Here is a 22832-nt window from a genome sequence, read left to right on the forward strand (position 1 = left end):
GGACAATGCTAAACCACATACTGCATCTATTCTAACACTATGGCTTCATAGTATAAAAATCTGACTACTGAACTGGCTACTAAAATTTGGAAAATACGACAAAAAGCCACAGGACTGTTGAGCAGCTACAATCCTGTATTAGACACGAATGGGACAACATTCCTCTCAAAAAACTCCAGCACCTGGTCTCCTCAGGTCCCAGCCATATATGGACTGTTGTTAAATTAAAGAGGATGCTTTTTTGAGATGTGTTACGGCTATTCAATTGAAAATCACCTTATTCTTCCCTTAAAATGGTTCTTTTCCTCAGTTTAAACATCTGGTATGTTTTTATGTTCTAATGTGAATAAAATATTGGTTAATGAGATCCACAAATCATTGCATTATCTTTTTATTTACATTTTACACAGCTTGTTGTTTGAAATTGAGGATGTATATGTTTCTGTAAAGCTGTGATTTGAATTACAATAGGAACTACTGTTCAAGCCACACTGTTATTGAAAATTAATCAAAAGCCCTGTGGCATAATGGATTATAATGAAAGTCAGTGGTCAGTTGTGCACAAGTTGTGGCATTTCCAATATATTACCCTCTGCTGATGACATTAGAGCTTAGTTTACACTAGGAGGCCCCCGGTTTAGGTCATCATTAACAGTGATTACTGAGGATTTTTGGGTGTAATGTGCCATTAAATTTCTAATTTAGCCCCTTTGAGAGAGAGAGAGAGAGAGAGAGAGAGAGAGAGAGAGCTGGCCCAAGTGAAATACATATTTGGATTAACAAGTAATCTGAGATTTTACACACACACACACACACACACACACACACGGACATATACGGTGCATACGCTAAGTATTCACAGTATTCACAGCACTTCACTTTTTCCACATTTTCTTGTTACAGCCTTATTGCAAAATTGCCCAAATTCATTATTTTCCTCCAAATTATTTTTCTCCAAAATATTAGCAAATTGGTTAAAAATAAAAAACAAAGTCACATGTACACAAGTATTCACAGCCTTTGCTCAATAATTTGTTAAAGCACCTTTGGCACCAATTACAGCATCAAGTCTTTTTGAGTTTGATGCTACAATCGTGGTGCAACTCAAGGACATTCACAGAGTCCCGTAGCCACGATAACAAAGGAGTGCTTAGGGTCGTTGTCCTGTTGGAAGACGACCCGTCACCCCAGTCAGAGGATGTCTCTGTACATTGTTGCATTCATCTTTTCCTCGATCCTGATTAATCTTCCAGTTCCGGCCACTGAAAAATGGTATTGGCCAGGTGATGAGCGGTGCCTGGTTTCCTCCAGACATGACGTTTGGCATTCAAGAGTTCAATGTTTGTTTCTCTGGTCTGAAAGTTCTTCAGGCAAGTTCTTCCTTTTGGCAAACTCCAGGCAGACTGTCATGTGCCTTTGACTGAGGAGTGGCTTCTGTCTGGCCACATTACCATACAGGACTGACTGGTGGAGTGCTGCAGAGATGATTGTTCTTCTGGAAGGTTCTCTTCTCTATACAGAGAAACGCTGGAGCTCTTTCAAAGTGATCATTGGGTTCTTGGTCACTTCCCTGACTAAGGCCCTTCTCCTCCGATCTCTTAGTTTGGCCTGCTTTAGGAAGAGTCCTGGTGCTTTCAACACGTCCTTCCTTTAAGGATGATGGAGGCCACTGTGCTCATTGGGACCTTTACTGCTGCAGAAATGTTTCTGTACACCTCCCCAGATCTGTGCCTCGATACAATCCTGTCTCGGAGGTCCACAGGCAATTCCTTGGACATCGTGGCCTGGTTTGTGCTCTGAAATGCACTGTTAACTGTGGGACCTTCTGTAGACAGGCGTGTGCCTTTCCAAAACATGTCCAATCAACGGAATTTACCACAGGTGGACTCCAATCAAATTGTAGAAACATCTCAAGGATGATCAGTGGAAACAGGATGCACCTGAGCTCAATTTTGAGTGTCACGGCAAAGGCTGTGAATACTTATGTGATTTTACATGTGTACATGAGATTTTATTGGGTTAAAATTATTTTTTTTTTTTTGTATAATTTTGCAAAGATTTAAAAAAAAAACGTATTTTACGTTGTCATTATAGAAAAAGTAAAGCGCTGAGAATACTTTCCGGATGCAATGTAGACACAGAAAAACACAGACAACAGACAGACGACAGACTCAGTCTCACTCTAATCAGAAACAGCCCCATCAAAAAAAAAAAAAAAAAAAAAAAAAAGGCTTCCGGTTGCTTGTAGCGAACTTCCGCTAAACTTCCGCTGACTTTTGTTGACAGTTAGCTTGCTCGCCAAAACACTTTACGCGTAAACATTTCACTCTCCCGTATTTACTTATTTAGTGTTTATCATGTTTAGTGTATCTAGCTCTCTCTAGATACATCTATCCTGTTTCAGTATTAGCACTCGCTTTCTAGAATGCTAGCCCGCTATTTAGCGCTAGCTAGTCATATTAGCATGGGCTGAATCCCGAATGGCTTCGTGCTCCCTTTCGGAGTGCACTACATGAAGCATGATAGGTTCACTTTTGCTTTCGATATAGTGCACTTCGTGTTGTACAGAGGGCGAATTTGAGATTCACAGCCAGGTAATAGAGGCAGTTGTGTGTATGTGAGTGTGTGTGGATGTCAAGTGAGTATGAGCAGCCGGGGTTTGTTATGCTTTTACTGGTTATGAATAACGTCTGCGCCATGGACACTGAAGGGATCGTGATCCGGATAAAGACCCCGATGGGGGACATGGACTCATCGGTGGACTGTCCATCACTTTTGAGCTTCAACGACTTGCTGGTAAAGTCGCTCGCAGTTCCTCCTCGCCAAAGGCTGCATGATTTCAACCTCCATCTGATGTATGACAATGAGAGACATTGTCCTGATGGTCTTGTCCTGTCCTGTCCTGTCTTGTCTTGTGCTTTGCAGATCGCAATCAGAGACGTGATGCCTGAAGCGACCGTCACAGCTTTCGAATGTGAGATATTTCTATGCACAACAAATATTTCTATCGTCTACAGATCCATCAACACAAATGTGATCTCCAATACTGTCAGCTGTACCTTCAAAGACTGTACACAGAACCATACAAGGTCCAGTTAAGCATTTTAGACTAGACATTTAACTAAAATAGGCCACAAGTCACATCTTGAAAGCTGGATAAACTGAACCAAAAAGTACAAGGGTAATCCTGATCCTCACCAAATCCTAAACTACACATGCATTTTAGTTAAAGTAGAGATACACTCCGTGTATAAAATGTTTCTCCGGCAAAAGTGCTCACTTTAAACTTTTATTTGTGTAAACAAAAGTATTTGCCTTTACCGTACTTAAGTATCCAAAGTACTCTGATTTATTATGGCTACTTTTCCTATTATCATTGTTGTCATAAAACTCTTTACTTAATCAACTCAGTTTATGTGAAAAGACTCTGTTACTCTGTTAGTTCTAAAATCATAATATTTAAATGATACTAATGAGTCAAACACTGATTGATATCTATTCAAATGATCATGATCATGATCCCAAAACCAACTACTTAAAATAAAATCAGAAAATGAGGCCACAGGTGTTGTGGCGAGTTCGAGTCAGGAGTTTCTTCCATCATTTCTTCCTCTCTAAATGTTCTGCTTGCAGTTGAACTGATGCTGAAATGGATGTGGGTGATAAGTAGATACACCAAGCGTCAATCAAAACGAGTTCAAAACAGAGCCTGCGCTCGACCCTGATTGGTGGATTGCTGCGTGTTTCAGCAGTTAACTTTTCATCCGCTCATAGATAAAAAGGAACGACTGAAGTGGGGTTGAGTAAAATATAGTTGATTAAAAAGTAAAATATTTGACTTATAAATGTAGTGAAGTTAAAGTAAACGTGTAGGTACATGAAAAAGCTACTTAAGTACAGTAATTAATTTCATTTACTTTGACACTGTATTTGGTTTTACTCCAAAATTACTATTTAGGTGAAGATTTGCCAGACCTGTAATCCCCCACCCAATCCTGGAAATGCTGTAAAAAAAGACTTTTCTTGTGCCTGTAATGTTTAAATAGTGAAAACCTACGAAGTCCAACTATATTGTCAGTATCTCAAGATGACGGATTGTTAACATGATGATTGTAGCGGCGTATCTGAAACGATTTTGTGTTTCAGTGCCCTGTTATGAGAGCATTGTGGTATCAGTTTTAATACACATATAAGGAAACAAGTGTGAATTGTGCATGTAGATAAATTTGACTTACTAGTTTGATTGTATAACGAAGAAAGGCTATACCACGAGCGAGTACACTTATCCTTGTACTAGGAAGTGGCTAGCGGCTAACGCTAGCACTATGGATTTTTCTTGCGTTTTATGTCCAGCTTCAAGAATTTCACTCAAAAGGAAAAAATCCTGACAATTCCACACATTCAGGGAGTGAGTGAATGAAGGATGGAAGGAATGAAGATATTTGTTACAGTATGCTGAAATAAGTAGAACAGTGAAGTAGATCATATCTTTAGAAAATTTAATATCAAATGTAAAACACACACTTTATAAAACTTTATAAACTTTATAAAACATAACACACTTTATAAAACATAACTTTTATACCCCTAACAAATTTAAACTATGCAATTTTTCCATTTATTCAATTTGATTTAATCAAATTAATTTTTTGCCAATTTAATTGATTACTTAGTTTCATCAAAATAATTTTGTTGTATTATTATTTATTTTATCTTTAGAAAGTATTATAAAATAATAAAATGTTTTATAATATATATATATATATATATATATATATATATATATATATATATATATATATATATATATATACACACACATATTTTATGTATATTATATTAATATATATATATATATATATATATATATATATATATATATATATATATATATATATATATATATATAAATTAACCAAAAGGCATTTTATTTAAATAGTTTTAATATTGTAAACTGCTTAAATGTTAAACACAAATGTTAATAATAATAATAAACTCCGTAATAAAAAAAAACGACAAGCAATTTTGTTTTGCATGTTTTCCCCCAAACTGTACCGAGAACCGTAAATTTTGTGTACTGTTATATCCCTTATATATATATTTGTGTGTGTGTGTATGTGTGTGTGTGTGTGTGTGTGTGTGTGTGTGTGTTTGACTTTAGTTCACTGGATCTTTACTTGTTCTCTGTACCCACATTTTAATCTAATGTAATATTGATATATTCTTATATCACACATCTTTACTAGGTAAATTACTATATTTCTCCACCTACCGATGCATCCATACATTCTGACACTTTTGCACATATAATGTGAATATAAGGTGATATTCATGTAACTTTACCACGTGAGCAGAAGTCGAATTGCTTATGCTGAAAATGTGAAAAAATGCCCACCTTTTGTTTTGTTTTTAATATGTATATGAACCCTGCGGTTATCTGTTTTAGACGAGGATGAGGTTGGTGACAGGATCACTGTTCGGAGTGATGAAGAACTAAAGGCTATGTTGTCCTACGTGAGTATCATTTCAGCTTTTTGTAATCAGATGCATTGTCAATTATATTTTAAATCTATTGTAAAAGTGGATTGCAAATTGGTGTTTGAGAAATCTGCCATGTCTTCTAAAAGAATTCACCACAGTCTATTGGATTAGAAAGTGTGGATGATTTGGGGTTTTTTTGTTTCCACTATTTGAAGTAATTGATAGAACAAATAAAAATTGTCTTGGGCTGACTGGGCTATTTGGAATTGATAAACATGGTCTGTACTGCATCTATAAAAATGATCAGTCTTTAAGAAGTTTTTGCTTTTACCAGAATGAGGTTGTGTGCTGGCTGAATGATGCTTTCAGCAGGAAAAAAAAAGATTTATATGAAAACCAAAATATGTTTCTTTATCTCCAAGTATTTATGTTCCAAAAGAATTATAATTACTGACCTCAGACTATTGCGTGAACCTCTGCTGGTTTCAATCGAACTATTTAGTCCTGGGAGTGTTTTTGTTAGAAAGGAAAAGCTATTAAAATCTCTTATTGTACATCTATTCACCCTTGGGCAAAATCGTCTCATTACATGGCAGATTGGCAGGGATAACAAGTAGCTGTGTTTTCTTATCTCTTTATCTTCATCTTGCCCCTTTCTTCGATGGTAACAATTGATGTATCCATGGCAACCCGTGACCCCTGGCAGGCTCGTGTGCCAGCATGGCATTAAGCATGCACGATGGAGCAAAGCGTCAAATTACATTTCTGTTTCTTCGAGGCGTGGAGTCAGAAACGAGCCCTGAGCCCTGTTGCTAAATAATAGTGCTGCCTATTAATTGGAGATTTTATTTATTTTTTAAGCAAACATGTTTTATTACTCATTGTGCTAACACTGGTACACTGGGATACAGAGGTCAGATCATACATACACTGCTAATAATGTTCCTCTGCTTTTAAAATCTGAAGAATGATCTTTCATGAGGAAAATGCTCTCTGTACTATATGTTATTCGTTACTATCTTATGGCAATCTCAGCTCATATCTTATTCTCCAAGACCTGTGACTTGGTTTAATGATTTTATGAAAACAAATTTACAGGTTGATTAATTTTTTTTTTTATATATAAAAAATAATTGCCATAATGAGTGTGGTTACATGCCTCCTATGCTGGGACTGACAGGCAATAAAACACTCTTTCACCACTGGGACTGACAAGCAGTGAAACACATCTTTCCCTGGACTGACAGGCAGTGAGGACACTTCGTCACTCTGACTAACAGGCAGTGAAACACACCTCCTTCACTGCGACTGTCAGGCAGTAAGGTCACTTTTTCAATGGAACTGACAATCAGTGAGGACATGCCTCCTTCACTTGTACTGACAGGCAGTAAAACATGCCTCATTTCCTGGGACTGAAAGGTGATGAGTACACTTCTCCTTTACTGGGACTGACGGGCGGTGAAACATGCCTCTTTCCCTGGACTGACGGGCAGTGAGGACACTTCTCCTTCACTAGGACTGCTAGGCAGTGAGGACACTTCTCTTTCACTGGGACTGACAAGCAGTGAAACATGCCTCCTTCCCTGGAACTGACAGGCAGTAAAATGTGCCTTGTGCCCTGGGACTGACAGGCAGTGAAACATGCCTCCTTCCCTGGGACTGACAGGCAGTGAAACATGCCTCCTTCCTGGACTGACAGGCAGTGAAACACATCTTTCCCTGGACTGACAGGCAGTGAAACATGCCTCCTTCCCTGGGACTGACAGGCAGTGAAACATGCCTCCTTCCCTGGGACTGACAGGCAGTGAAACATGCCTCCTTCCTGGGACTGACGGGCAGTGAGGACACCTCTCCTTTACCAGGACTGCTAGGCAGTGAGGACACTTCTCCTTTACTGGGACTGACAAGCAGTGAAACATGCCTCTTTCCCTGGGCTGACAGGCAGTGAGGACACTTCTCCTTCACCAGGACTGCTAGGTAGTGAGGACACTTCTCTTTCACTGGGACTGACAAGCAGTGAAACATGCTTCGTTCCCTGGGACTGACAGGCAGTGAAACATGCCTCCTTCCCTGGAACTGACAGGCTGTGAAACACACCTTCTTTCCAAAGACTGACAGGCAGAGAGTACACTTCTTCTTCCATGGGGCTGACAGGCAGTGAAATATGGCTCCTTTTTTGGGACTGACAGGCATAAAGGCCAAATCTCCCTAATTGAACTCCTTCATTGAGATTATCCATTTGTTAAAAAAGACTGACAGGTTTGGAGACCACATCTCCACATTCTTACACAGGTTATGGCACAAAGATTATGGCCTCTGTATTTTATTGAATTAAATTTTGTGCTAATGGATTTACAGAGGTACACATTATTAATTTGCTGAAATAATTAAATATAACGAAATGAACAAAAACATGCATTTATGTTTATTTTAATCAGATAGAACAGAATGTACTGGACTTTGACGTGGTGAAATCTTTTGTCCTTTCTGTACTTAGTGTAGTGTTTTTCATGTTTTCCCTCTGAGCCAATATTAAATATATTCCCCAATACTTACTGTTCACATTGCGGATGTTGGGAGTAATGACTTGTGAATGTTTCTCTCTGAAGTGCAGCAGAAACTAAATGAACTATCAACTTTTATTATATATTATTCAGTACTTAAAGATCCGCCTCATTAGAAGTATGCCCCCCTCTGCGCAGAGGAATCTTTCAAAATCCACTTTCAGCTGGTGTTGTCTTTTACCCTCTTTTAGCTCACAGTCACTACACTAGCCACAGGCTCAATAATCACTATTGCAATTTGTTGCAGGTGGATTTATTTATTGATTGATTTATATATATATTTAAATATTATTTAGCTTTACACCAGTCCCTGATCAGCCTCACCAACAGATTGCATTTTTTTATGCAAATCATGCTACATCACAGATGTCTAGTTGGAACCTTAAACCACAAACGAAGCAGAGCGAAGTCGTTGTGAAAGCTTGGGTTTTTTTTCTTCCCTTTTCTGATTTTGTGCTTTTTTTTTAGGAGAAAGCCTTGAATGGAAGGAAGTGAAAGTGTACAGGGAATGCAAAACACATACGTCACAGGTTTAATGCAATGTATAGAAATTTAACGTGCGCGATCGGTTCGTTCGCGGCCGAGCACGGCGGTTCTTTTGCCTACGCGGCTGTTTGGTCTCCACTGAGACGTGTGTATGAATTGCTTTGATGTTATTAATTCCAGATGAAGGGACATCTATTATGTTGAACTAGTAGGAGTTGAGAGACGGCTGCCTTGAAGGCTACGTAGGCAAGAAATTTCTTCACGACTCCATTGTCCTTCAGAAGGTTTGTGATCGAGAATGCTGAAGGGTTTTTGGAAGGTGAACTCTCGTTGGGTCTGTCTGTCTGTCTGTCTGTCTGTCTGTCTGTCTGTCTGTCTGTCTGTCTGTCTGTCTGTCTGTCTGTCTATCTATCTATCTATCTATCTATCTATCTATCTATCTATCTATCTATCTATCTATCTATCTATCTATCTATCTATCTATCTATCTATCTATCTATCTATCTATCTATCTATCTATCTATCTATCTATCTATCTATCTATCTATCTATTGCCTTGCATTTAGTCTTAAGCTCTCAGTGTATACTATAAACATGCCCCATCGCACACACTCCTGTTCTCCTCCAGTCTCAGTTCACTAATTGACAAGCGCTCTATTCCGGTTGTGTTAATGACGATGTGGTGCCAGCAGGAGACCGGTCTGGTCCTGAGTGTCCCCTCTGGCACCGAGCGTTCAGCCTCTGATCAAAATGCCTTTAGTTATTGTCCAACAATAGGGGATTTCTTTTAATACACTGCTACAGATTAGTTGGTAATTGTGCCCCTAATCAATAAAGAAGTGGAGTGGAAAATTAAAGGTGTAAGTGTCTGAACACACATACCCTTTTTTTTTTTTTCCTTTTCAGAAAAAGCACATCGCCCAAGGCGATGTCGAGAACGAGAGAGCGTTATGGAAGTGTAGGGAGGAGAGAGAGGCAGTTGTGAGGTGACGGTGATAAATAGGGCATTTAATAGAACAGCTGCAGCAGCTCTGCTTCTACAGCATGCCTTCATGTACACTTATGTATTTATCACACGCACACACAGAGGAGAAGGAAAGAAATGCACTACCGGCTCTGACTGCTTTGCATAAAGCATTGCGAGGAAAACCGCAGAGACAGATTTGCTGTCCAGACCCTGTTCTACTTCTCACCAGTCGCGGTTCAGTCCTGTTTAGGATTGATAAAGAGATGTAACAGTGATTTAGCAGGATCGTCATTACAAGGTGTCAAAGTAAACACCAATGGGCTGTGCTCATATAGGAAAGTAATAAATGATGGGGTGTGTTCGTGTAATAAATGCAGAATTAATGAAATTACTGTTACAATGAAATTGTATTATATTGTAAAACCAAATTATATAATAATTATGGGAGTTGGGGGGACAAAACATGGCAATAGGCCAGCTTTGATACTGTAAAAAAATAAATCATGTTGGCCTCTAAATATCTGTTGCCTTCTACAGGCAAAATGTGTTAACTCTTATAAAATAATTGCAATCAATTCTGCATTTTGGTGCACCTTAGTTTATAGCTGCCATATGCAATGACCACTAATTATTTTTTTTTATCTAAAATTGGCTATAAAAACGGCTAGTCATAAATTAGATTTGGGTTGACTTCCTGTCTTGATATACAGATGTTCCCAGAGTTACAATGGCTCGACTTAGTATTTTTCATTCTTACGATGACGATAGCGATACGACACAAATAAAATATTACAAATATTGTAAACGTTTTAAGTTCCAACCCTCAACCCGCGAACCGGCGCTCAACAACTACAGTTTCCAAAATCAGTCATTCCTTTTTTATTTATGAGTGGATAAAAACTGGTCAAGCAGGCAGCAAGTTACCAATGTACAGTTTAGCATCAGTTCAACAGCAAGCAGAACATTTTGAAAGGAATAAACGATGGAAGAAACTTCTGACTCAACACCCGTGGCCATATTTGTGCAGGTATTTTTTTTTATTTCTTTAGAAGTAAGTAGTTGGCTTGGTAAGAGTAACAGAGATAATAGGAACATTATAGCCATCATAAATCATAGTACTTTGGATACTAAAGTACATTTGTAGTTTTACTCAAGTGAGGGTTTAAAGGGACACTTTCACTGAAGTAATATTTTAGCAAGTGTATCTCTACTTTAACTTAATTACATGGTTTGTATACTTCGTCCACCACTGCTAGATGACTGGGTCTCTAATAGGACAGAGCTTCTTAGGTGTTCCCAGTATGTAATGATTAGTGAAGAAACTCCAGGCACACACGTCTGGCCATACAAACACACACGTCTGGCCATACAAACACACACGTCTGGCCATACAAACACACACGTCTGGCCATACAAACAATGTAAAAATAATTTGTGGTCAAATAATTAAACCTCACACCTCCAAAATTCTGACAATATCATACTACTTGTACAAAATTTTCTGCACAATTGTCCTTGACCTATTTGGTGGTTGTCGGTCTTTCTCAGCGTTTCTTCACCTCTCTTGCTGTCATTCATTGTCTTCTTGGTTTTCTTCTTCTCACTGCTCCATTCCTTATTTTTTCCACATTCACTACCCATGACGTACTCCTTTTTTTCCCCCCTCCTCCCCAGCTTCTTAGTCCTTAGACATTTATTTCCATTTCCAATTTTTTTTCTCGCAAAGAGCACTACCTCTTTTAAACCATTGCTTGAGGTCTTTGAGAGGTCTTCGATTCTTGTTCCCAAGACATCTGAAAATAGGCCGTTAAGTTCTGTCGAGTACTGACTACATAGCAGTAACCTGTTGTGTTCCTGCAGAGCTCATTTTGTACAAAATGTATTTTCAAACCCAAATGTCTTGATTAAGTCTGTTTAAGATTAGGGGGGCCATAAGGACTGAGCTGGGGAAAATACCCTAGTGCTATACTGTTACAGAAATCCACTCACCTGTTACACATATTCCTGTAACATTGTAATGTTACTTATATTTTACAATATATTTTACACTCTTGCTTCTTAAGTATTTGGTCATATCAGCCGATTGTGCCAACTTTTATAGTCGTCCCAGAAATGTCTTTTGTGTCGACATATGTAATCATATATTTAAAAAAAAAAAAAATGTTATATATAGTGTCAGATTACTGGGTTGATTTTTAAACTCATTCACTCGCTTACACACAAACACACAGCCATCCTTCCCCCGGCCATGTCCATCTGGATTTGTGGTTGCAGGAGGTTGATTGCATGTGATCGAGGCCTGTGTCTGGGCACAAAGGTCTCGTGCTCGACAGAGAGGCGGGGCGAGGCGGGCGTCTCAGAGCCAGATGGTTCCATTAACATAAGCATCAATTGAAATGTCCTTTTGGCAGAAGGCAATGTGTTTGTGTGCGAAAATCTAAACGTATCGTGTCATACTTTCTGATGCGTATGCACTGATTCTCTTCAGGCACATCAGGACTAATATTAAAGTTTTTAATAAATTGATTCTTAGAACTTTTTAAAATGCCTGTACTTTTTTTTTTTTTTTTACAAAGTAAATAGTTTAGCAAACAATTACAGTGGAAGGTTTTTAATGTATATTTAAAGATTGAAGTTATGACTTTTCTACTATATTAAATGACAATAATATTTAAGTCCACCAAGATGTTTGAAAAGCCCAAAGAATATAATTACTCCAAGCTCAAATCCAAGTAAACAATGGAATGGCTTCAGAAGAATATTATTAATGAAGAATGGAATTTAACTGGCAAGATCAAGATGTGTGGGTTAAAGTACAGTCAGCAAGATTAATGTCCTTTTTTTTTTTTTCCTTTTCCTAAAATGCATCTGTAGTTCCACTTGAATTTTTGCTGGTTGCTAAATTATATTAAATGTGATGATTTATTTTTATTTATTTATTTATTTTTATTTTTTACTTTATGTAATATATGTAACATAAAAGCAGTAGACAGTTTAAAAATGAAAAATACACAAAAAAAAACGATATGAAACAAAGAACAAACTAATAAAACTTTTGTGTGTGTGTGTTTATACAGTACTACAGCACAATGATGGAGCAGCGCATGAACGGACTCCTACCTGAGCCATTGCAGATCTTTCCTCGAGGTTAGTGAAGTGTGTATATGTTCACACAATTTATCTTTATTTCTATAGTGCTTTTAACAATAGAAATTTTCTCATAGCATCTTTACAGAGATAAAGCAGTTATAAAAGTATAAAAGATAAAAGTTTATCCCTGATAAACGAGTTAGTGGTTACTGTGTCAAGGAAAAACTCCCTGAGATGGTTTAAGGAATAAACCACGAGTCAAAAGAGATCCCGTCTTCATCTTGGTAGCACCGAAGGTCCATTAATTACAGTTCCATAATTGTTGAGGTGAACTATGATGGTTGCTTAAATGCAGAATTGTTTATGCAAAATGTGGTCCTGAGCCATTGGAGTAGACAGTTGATATTAATTACAAATCCATCCTCATAGAGCTAATCTATTCTAATATAATGCCAATCAACTCCTGCATTTTGGCTTTTAAATGAAATCATGGTTCCTTGTTTTACAGGTTAGATGTAACATGCAGTCTTGTTTCTGCATCAAGATTTTAAGTTCTGTCAGAATTCACTTGTCCAGATGATTCAATCATCTTGAGTTCCATAACTTATTGAAGTTAAATAGTTACACATTTTTAACTTCTCTTATTTACATTAGGACATATATTAAAAACACAAAGATTCAGCATGGTTTTGCGATTTCCTCAGAAATGATGCATTTGTTTGATTATAAGAACACTACAGTGAGTAAACGAAATGTTAGCTAATCATTTATGCGAAGCTTGTGGATTTCTGTGCAGCCTTTTTCTTCTTTTGGCACATTTACATCTTGGACATATTGTTTATGGGCTATGGAGCTCGGCCCTTACAGTGCATGACTGCATGTAAAAGCATAATCCGTCTGGTTTCGTTATTTCTCTTTGTATGTACAGTGGAACCTCGGGTTACGAATTTAATTCGTTCCGGTACTTTATTCGTAACCTGAAAAGTTCGTATCCCGATACAAATTTCCCCATAATAATGAACAGAAACTTCGGTAATTCGTTCTGGACAACCAAAAATATTACTTAAATAAAAATAAAGCCAATATTCACTAATATTATTTACTTTTAACATGTTATATTAAAATCATACCACATAAAAACATACAAAAGAGGAAAAGATCTTTACCGGGTACTTTCCTTTGAGAAGACTCGCTGCAGGAGACGACGTCAGAGAAGGGGAGGAGGGAGAGTTATTGTTTGAAGGAGAATCTTATTATATTATATTATTTATATATTATTATATATTATATTATAGAATATTAAAGACAGTGTTATTAACACGAACGCTGAGACAATTGTTGCATTAGAGGGAAAATGAGAGCTGTTTTTTTAAGGCTACTATCAGTTGGTATTGAAGTCCAGAGTGAAATTCATTATGGGTATTGTACTGGAAAAGACTGTAACCCTGCTAATCTATCTTCATAAAAACAAGTAAAGAGGTTATGCATCGGCTAATGTTGTCCATCTCATCATTCCACGAGCATCAACTAACGAGTTGTTACGCTGCCGCCGGGAAAAGTTCAAGCGGATAAGTAACACGATGCTCTCGCTAGGGACACAGGACGCTAACTGATGTGACGAGCTGCGTGGATAGAGCAAAACAACCAACTTGCCTGCAATTTTTGGTGAGCGACGTCAGATCCCGATATATTGTTCGTAACCAGGGGCAAAAATTTTGATGAACTGCGATTCGTAACCTGAATTATACGTATGCCGGGGCGTTCGTAACCCGAGGTTCCACTGTACAATCGTGAGGTGACTACAGGATTCTACTCCACACTTTATTTTATAATATACAATTATATATTATGTTAGCATACACTAATTAGGCAAAAGTATTTTTGACTTTTCCAGCCGTATTTGGTTTTTCCCCAAGCTGTTACCAAAAAATTCAGAGGCACACAATTGTCTTTGGAGGGATTACAACAAAACTTTCCTTGCAATTGTACTAGGAGACGCAAACCTGTTCCAGCATGACAATGCTGCTGTGCACGAAGCAAGCTCCATGACGATTTGGTGTACATGGATTGGAGTGGAAGATCTTGAGTGGTCTGCTCTAGAGCTCTAATCTCAACCATATTGAAGATATTTGGGATGAATTAGAACGCAGACTACACCCCAGGCCTTCTCACCTCACATCAGTACATGACTTTATTAACATTATTGTAGTTAAATGAGCACAAATCTCCTCAAGCACTCTCCAAAATCCAGTGGAACATCTTCCCAGGAGAGTAGAGGTTATTATGACAGCAAATGGGGACTCAATTTGGAATGGCATGTTTAAAAAGCACATACAGATCTTTTGGTCAGGTGTCCACCAATTTGTCATTATGTTGTTTGTATGTTCCTAATTATGAAAAGATTATCTCTTGCGTGCGCATGCTAATTAATCCATCAGGTAACGAAGAGTAACAACTTGTAATAAAACCACTCAAGGCTAATACTCCCCCAAACAATTGTGTTCGTCCCAAGTGACCAGGCTGCTGATTTGTCCACCCTTGGAGATTGGGTTTAAAATCATGAAATGCATTGATAGTGAAAGACCAATTTATAGTTTATACAAACTCAACATAAAATTAGCCTAGAAATTCTCCAAGGCTTTAGGCAATGTATTTGTAATCATTCGTGTAATAACTTTCAGCGGTAGCTTTAAAAAGCGTTAAAAGCTTCCAATCCCTTGGACGTATTTCCCTTCAGTTTTGTTTCTCCTAAAGTGTTGCCTATTTCATCTAAACAATCCGAATGACTTTTTTCAATGAGCGAATAATGTAGCAGCTCAGAAAAAAATTCCTCTTTAATTATTTTAACTTTTCCCTCAGCCCCATTTTCGGTCTGCAGTATTTCAAAATATTCCTTTATTGCATCTCTTTCTCCGGGCCTGATGTGCTTTACAATCCAGACCAATTACTTTTGCAGCCGGCAAGACTCCTGGGAACCGGAACATCCACGGCCTGAAGGTAGGCATGTCCATGATTGTTTCTGAAACGTCACGTCCTGCTGCGTACCACTTATTGAAATGTCAATTGAAGTGGAGACATTTGGGCTGTGTGTCTCCTATTTTACATTTTCATCTCCTATTTTGCCCTCCAAGAGATTTAGAAGTGTGGAATTTTTTATTTATTAATTTATTTTCTTTTTCTTCATTCTCATGCCGTTCTCCATCATGCAGTCCTTTTGTCATGAAAGGGCTGCTTGCACATGTTTTTTTTTTACCGTTGTCACCAAATCACAGTCCAGCCACTGTTTTGTACTAAATCTTTGTAATCTTCTTTCGTGTCCTTTGTTTTAATCTAAAGTTAATTGGCTTTAAACCATAGTGGAAGCTGTATACATTTAAATGATACAAATTAACAAGCCAATCACTACTTCGCCGGACTAGCCACCATGCCCCAAAGACCTCAATTAGGCTGGTTATTTTTAGTCACTTTCCTTCTCCCTCTCTCTCTTTTATCGCTCCCGGTTGGTGAGATGTAGATCTAAGAACAAGTAGCCTTGTTAAGCTTCCTTTACACTGACAAATCAAGCAAGTCGTGTTGGTTTGTAATTATTCTTTAATTTTCGCACCGCTGCCTCATCCTTTCCTTCTCTTTAATTTTCCTTGTCCCTGTGACCTGTGGGTTTGTTGTTGAATTTCATCGTGACTAGCCGAGGATGTTGATTTGTCTTCGTCTTCTTTTAGGTAAACACGCGCCATGGCTCATCCGGCAGCCGAGGATCCTCTCCTGCCGAATCTTTCTCCAACAACAGGTGAGCCGAAGTGTCTGTGTCTGTCTGTCTGTGTGTGTGTGTGTGTGTGTGTGTGTGTGTGTGTGTGTGTGTGTGTGTGTGTGTGTGTGTGTGTGTATGCCATCTACATGCCAAAGTAGTGTGCCATTTACTTCAGTTAATTTTCCATTTCTCTTGTTGGGCCTCAGCAAGCGACGGACCTCAAAAACGTTTGCTAAGGTTTAAACTGAACATGCGTACAAATAAAAACTAGTGAGACAGCCACCGCTTGTACAAATGAGTTCTCATTAAATGCCTCAGGGTCACATGGTGCTTTATTGCAGCTGTTCTGACCACATCTAGATCTTCTTTATTCACTCCGACTCTAAGAAGACTGGTTTGTGTTCTCACTCCAGTGCTCCTGGTTCAATTAGGCAGCCAGTTATCATGCTCCTTACAAGATGACTCAGGTGAGCTGTAGCAGGGAACACTATACTGATGAAGGAGAACATTGATCTACATTAATACACACCTGGGACCTGGCTTCTCCACACAGATTTAGCAGAATCGACTGCAAATGATATGAAGGTGTGAGTGGGAGCTCTTTATTAAGCATCCTGTTTACACGGTGTAATGTGTCTTATGTAAAAGTCATTGAAAAGGAAGTGAAAGTGCATATTAGTGCTTACATTTGGTTTCTGCTTAACAGTTTAAAGAAATCCTCGGCAGAGCTGAAAAAGATACTGACCAATGGCCAGGTACTGAAATCATACACTTTCAAATATTTTGCTTTGATTGACAGATTTTCTTGATACCCTTATGTTTATGCAGTAAAGTTTTTTTTTTCCTTATCCAATGTGCTGCTTCACTATTAGTGTCTTGGTGAGTTATTAATCATTAATCATATACACTATATGAGTGTCTGCCCTTCCTAAATTTCATTTGAGAGGTTAAGGGACCCAGCATCACTGAGATTTTGAGCTATATACTAACTATTGGCGCCTTGATTCAGGCTTAATGAATCAGCCTTAATTTGTTTGCTTTCCTGTCTTAATTCTTAAGGTTTTTAATGACTTAATCCGTGTATTTTGTTCTGCTCTAGAACAAGGATTAGATGTTCTTTTGAAAATAATACATATACACACATTATTCATTGGTATAACATATATTGCCTTTACCCATCTTTTAATATTGCTAGCTTTTAAAGGCTGTTTTATGGAGCAACACAAGAAGTAGAGCTTTAGTTTTACAACCTGAAAGTAGAAGAGTTTCAGATTCTTCCCTCAGACCCTTAACCTTTTGTCAGGCAATAAATATTTAAAAAGTGGAAAGAACAGTTTATAAAAACGGACAAGTTCTATACAAATAAATAAAAAATGGAAAATTCCCTCTCAAATCTCTAGATATTGTATAGGCCATTCAAGACCTTCTTACACATTTCTACTTAAAAACAAAAACCCAACTCGAAAAGCTGCTTTGAGACAATGTCTGTTGTGAAAAGCGCTATAGAAATAAACTTGACTTGAGTAATGGACTTGAATGCTTAATTTATCAATTAAAATTAATAATACAATAATGTTTTAACAATTTTTTATGAAATTTGTTAGTGTAAACACAGTTTAAAATGTTATTCCTTACGTCCTGAACATTCGGTCCCGCTGCGGATTCCCACGAATTTTAAGATAATCCGCAACTTGCTGTTAATCAGGTTCCAAACAAGAACCCGGGAATTTTCCGAGCCGCAAGTTCCGAACCGTGAATTATCGGGGGTTGACTGTATATGGCTTGCAAGAGCCCGCTTTTCCGTTAAATATATTTAATTGTACCGTCTTGCTTTTAATGTCAGTCAACAACTTTTTTAAGGAGTAAGCTGTCCTAAGGACTTCTTTAGTAAGATATCATTGGAACAAAATATCCTAATGTTTCTATCATATGTAGACGTAAAGCATATTATATAATCTCTGCTGGTATATTCTTTTTTTTCTGTTTGGTTTCATTTATTTCATGAGATTTTTATTGTAATTTTTTTATTTGTAACTATGCAGCATTTCCCCTATTGCCATGAAGATATCCTCAGATGCTGACATGGCATTAAATTTACTGCTACTACTACAGTTTTTTAGTTTTTTATTTTTATTTTTAATCTTTAAGTTCTGCATCGTCACAGTTATGGCGATATCCATTCCACTGCACATCTAAACTCTTAATTATGTTAAATGAAATAAAACCAGTAGCATGAGCAGTATTTTCTTACCATTTTATTGCAAAAGGAGCACATTGTGACTGATTCAGTCAATAAAAGTGATCAGGTTAAATAGCAGAAATATTACATGGCAATATTTAATGCTGTTCTTTTATTTGATTCTTTTTTATAGGATTTTTATCATGTGTCCTTCAGCCGTTAAAAAATTAAATATAATTAGAACTGTCTGCTTACTGTATTCCACATGAACGGTTTCTATTCTAGTTGAACTATTTGGAGGGAAATGCAAATGCTAAAGTAAGGAACTAAAAGTAGGGAAAATCACAGCAAAAATTAGAACAAATTTATAATAAACCTTATTTCACTTTATCCTTTATTATCCTAACCTTATCCTTATATTAACTTCTTACTTTAATTTTGAACTTATATAATAAACCGTAACTTTCCGTTATTAATAATAATTCATTATTATATTCCATTTTTTTTTTTTTTAACTTAAGGATACATATAGGCCTATGGACAATCCAAGCTGCCAGCAGATGTTTTTCAAACAAATATTTTGTGTTATCTAAAAAAGAATGGCAGCGCATGTGCAATCTATCAAAATACTTTGCACGAGACGTGACATTTAGATCGCTACTGACCGCTGTCTATTTGTGTGTCAATAGATTCTTATTGATTGCTTATTGAAAAGCAGTTCACGTCCTTTTTTGTCATGGCCTATTCGAGATCTTTATCTTGACTGACTCTGTATTATCTATATCGTGCTGGCCCGAGCATCTTCTCTTGCTGTAGCATCACAGCAGTGTCAATGTGGTGATGCCAGTGTCTGATAGACAATTAAGAAAACCAGGCCCCATGTGACACCTGTAACAAGCGCAATCAGAGGAGCTGTGGTCTCTACTACCATACACACACCACACACACACACACACACACACACACACACACACACACACAATCAATGGACCGAAACTAAAGCTAGTGCCATATTTCCCAGTTAAAATGAGGCTTGACAGTAAGACATTAACTTAGTTTTGGCCTCAGCTGTGTGAGGGGAAAATACTTCTTTCACACCATCAGTGGTTATTGACATGCTGTCATCCCGATCAGACAATCAGATCAAATATCACTTAACGAGATGTATGCATTTATAGACTTACAGTCACCTCCCAGGACATGAGACAATTTCAGCTTTCCCGATATTAACATCTAGATTATCATGTGTTGGACATCATGGTACCTTTTGTTTAAAATCGCTCAATTCCAGAATGATCAAAAGTATTGGAAAGTGTGATTAGGGTTGCAAAATTCCAGGAATTTTCAAAACTGGAAGCTTTCCATTGGAATTATTGGAAATAAACTGGGAATTTACAAAATTGCAGGTTAGCCAATAACCAGGGAACTTAAATCTAGTATAAGTAGGATAATCGTGGTTAAAACAACCAGATTTAATGCAATTTTAGTTGAATTTCTACCCTGCACATTTATTAATCGCATGCCCACAGCACACTAGTATAACTAGTGTGTAACCATAATATAACACAAATGTAAAATATAATATAAAAAAATGTACATCTCAGTGAGTATTCAGGGTAATTATATAAATATTACACATTTATGTTTAAAACTTCCTTGTGCTATGTGTAAGCTATTGTGCAACAAAAAAATCTGTCAGAAATGACATTTATTTTTTATCTTCAGTCGTTTGCATTTTCAGCTTGAATCAGCTTGTATTGGATAGTTTATACAAATTTCTCAACATTTTTAATGAATTCCCATAAATTCCTGTATGCAAGTTGGAATGTTTCCCAAATTCCCCAGATGAAGTTCCCATGGAATGTTTCCAAAAATCTTCCTTCTTTTTGCAACCCTACATGTGACTGACAGTTGTTTTTTGTTGCCCAGGTGTGCCCTAGTTAGATTAATAGTTTAAACAGTTAATAGTTACGAATGTCCCTGAATTGTTTGAGCCTATAATGTGTTGCTAAAAAGGATAAACCAATATGAAGATCAGAGAGATATCTATGGGAGAAAAGCAGTTGGGGTTCAGAGCCATGCTCAAGTATTGAACATAACTACAAAAATACATCGATAAATACATCGATTTGGAATATCCTGAAAATGGAAGAAACTACTGTTATACTAACAACCAAGCGTTGAACCAGATGTTGTCCAACCCAACTATAAACCGAAAACAATTCCTCAACTTCCATTGTGAATCCAGACATGTTCAGATCGTATATATGAGATACCGTATTGGACATTACAAACTCACATGCTTTTCCCAGATCATTTAACCAGTGTATTTATCATCATTTCTTTTGTAAACCAACCTAAACCATGCTTTTTTGATCATACCATGCTTACCATGTTATCATCCAGGCATACATTTTTTAACTGTGTCATATATAGTTAGCATTCACGTTCTTCATATATACCTTTTTATTTTCCAGAAATATCCCAGAAATCTGTTTTTTCGAGGAAATGGTTCACGTTTTATGTGTGTTGAAGTAGAAGGAGGTCAGTCTGTGTGTCTTGCTAGTAGAGGACAAACTTCTCCCTGTAGCCCACCGGTGTCAGCAGGGGGCCAAACTGTTTTATACATGTTTTTGACAGCCTTTGTCAGAGTAAAGCAAGACAGCACAGGTAAACAAATGGTCGTTAGAGTTGCCATCTCAAACACCAACCCCCTTCAACTTGTCCTTTTCTAAATTGGACAGCAAATGTTGTTATTGATCCCCACTCTTCTATTCCTCATGAAATGACCCGAGAGCCAAACCCGTTGTTTATGGCCTCCGGTTGCATTTTACCTCCCTCAAATATTTTCTGTTCCCCAGTGACATCTTTCTATTTTATGGCTGTGTGTCCTTTCTCCTTTCTGTATCTATCTTTCATTCCTCCTCTCTCTTTTTTGTAATCTTTAAGATAAATGAACAAGACATTCAGTACCAGGAGCAGCTTGGCCATGGAAACGGGGGAACCGTGTACAAGTGAGTGCTCTTCACCTCTTCTTTACCTTGAGTTTTAATTGGACTCATCGTGCACTTACATCTTAACTGGCCATTCCAATGCATTACTGCTGAATGATAACATTTATGAATAAATCATAATCGAAGCCAAAAAACCATAACTAAAACCACGTACAGTATTTCGCTTAGATACATCTTCCCTGCGCTCCACACTCACTCGATTGTCCGGTGTCCACTCAGCCTACTCTAAGCCTGTGACAGGCAGCCCGGGCTGGGATGATTATTTATTTTATAAAGTGAAGGTTGCCAAATGCGGGTAATATCGATTTTTTTTTTTTTTTTTTTTTTGCCGCTGAGGAATGAAATTGATTCAGTTTGACTCCTGTGAAGCCAGTTTCAATTACCTGCATGATCTATTGCTACCAAGCAGAAAACATGACAGGACACCTATTCACTGCTATCTGCTATCAGCTGAAATACTTTAAGATTGAGTAAATGAGAAACCTCATTTAGGGGGTTTTATGGATACTGTGGATTACATCAATATGACCATTTATTATTCTTTATCTAGTCTTTGGATTGGAATTAAATATAATTACTTAATATATTTATTATTTATATAAAATAGCTTGGATGTAATATAGCAAGATGGGAATCATTATTGTTTTTAAGTACATTGCAATATTTAAAGTACTACTCACAAAGATGGTGGAAAATATTCCAGTTGGTTTCTTATTTATTTAAAGAACAGCTACAAAGAAGATCTGTCCACACCAATATTGTCTCGTTCCAGAAAAAAAAACTTTATTATATTTTTATTGCAATTCTAAATGTTATTAACGTGAGAAACATGGTATGTTGCATCTCGATGCATAACCAACGATAGGATACTATAAAGATGCATATAAAGCAGCTACCAATGCGATGCGATTCACCCCTATTATGATGCAGTACGATCAGATATCGAATTGTTTCAAAACGATGCGATTCGATGCAATACGATGCAATGGACAAAATAGGATGCTATGCAATTAAATATGGTACAGATATTTCACTTTTATTTCTTTGGTTCAGACAGACAGCAAATCCTACATTTACTTAAGTGCCTTCTGACTACTAACGCATGGCAAAAATGAAAAAAAACCCCAAAAAACAGATGATCTTTTCCTGTTCTGTCTCCAGGAAGGTGCAGCTCTACCTCTGCCAGGTTAATCTGTATTCTATGTGACTCTCAGAACATGCCTCAATCTCCGTAGTGTTGTGATACGTCACAATCACGTGGCAGCAGCGGTGCTGAGAGAACGCGCTCGAGAAACAGTTTAAG

At 37.4% G+C, this 22832-nt stretch overlaps 1 protein-coding gene across 1 annotated transcript in view; it reads left to right on the forward strand.

The window, feature by feature from the left end:
* The first annotated feature begins 2215 nt into the window (after nucleotides 1-2215).
* map2k5 (mitogen-activated protein kinase kinase 5) overlaps nucleotides 2216-22832 on the forward strand; it is a 65497-nt gene continuing 44880 nt past the window's right edge. Inside the window, exons 1-8 of the mRNA XM_046840551.1 lie at nucleotides 2216-2796; nucleotides 2926-2974; nucleotides 5447-5514; nucleotides 12576-12645; nucleotides 15545-15585; nucleotides 16308-16375; nucleotides 17043-17091; nucleotides 21465-21529. Coding sequence (XP_046696507.1) covers nucleotides 2632-2796; nucleotides 2926-2974; nucleotides 5447-5514; nucleotides 12576-12645; nucleotides 15545-15585; nucleotides 16308-16375; nucleotides 17043-17091; nucleotides 21465-21529 — 575 coding nt within the window. The 5' untranslated portion in view covers nucleotides 2216-2631. The remainder of the gene's footprint in view (nucleotides 2797-2925; nucleotides 2975-5446; nucleotides 5515-12575; nucleotides 12646-15544; nucleotides 15586-16307; nucleotides 16376-17042; nucleotides 17092-21464; nucleotides 21530-22832) is intronic.

This window comes from Silurus meridionalis, chromosome 26 (assembly GCF_014805685.1).
Source record: "Silurus meridionalis isolate SWU-2019-XX chromosome 26, ASM1480568v1, whole genome shotgun sequence".
In the NCBI taxonomy this organism is placed as follows: Eukaryota; Metazoa; Chordata; class Actinopteri; order Siluriformes; family Siluridae; genus Silurus; species Silurus meridionalis.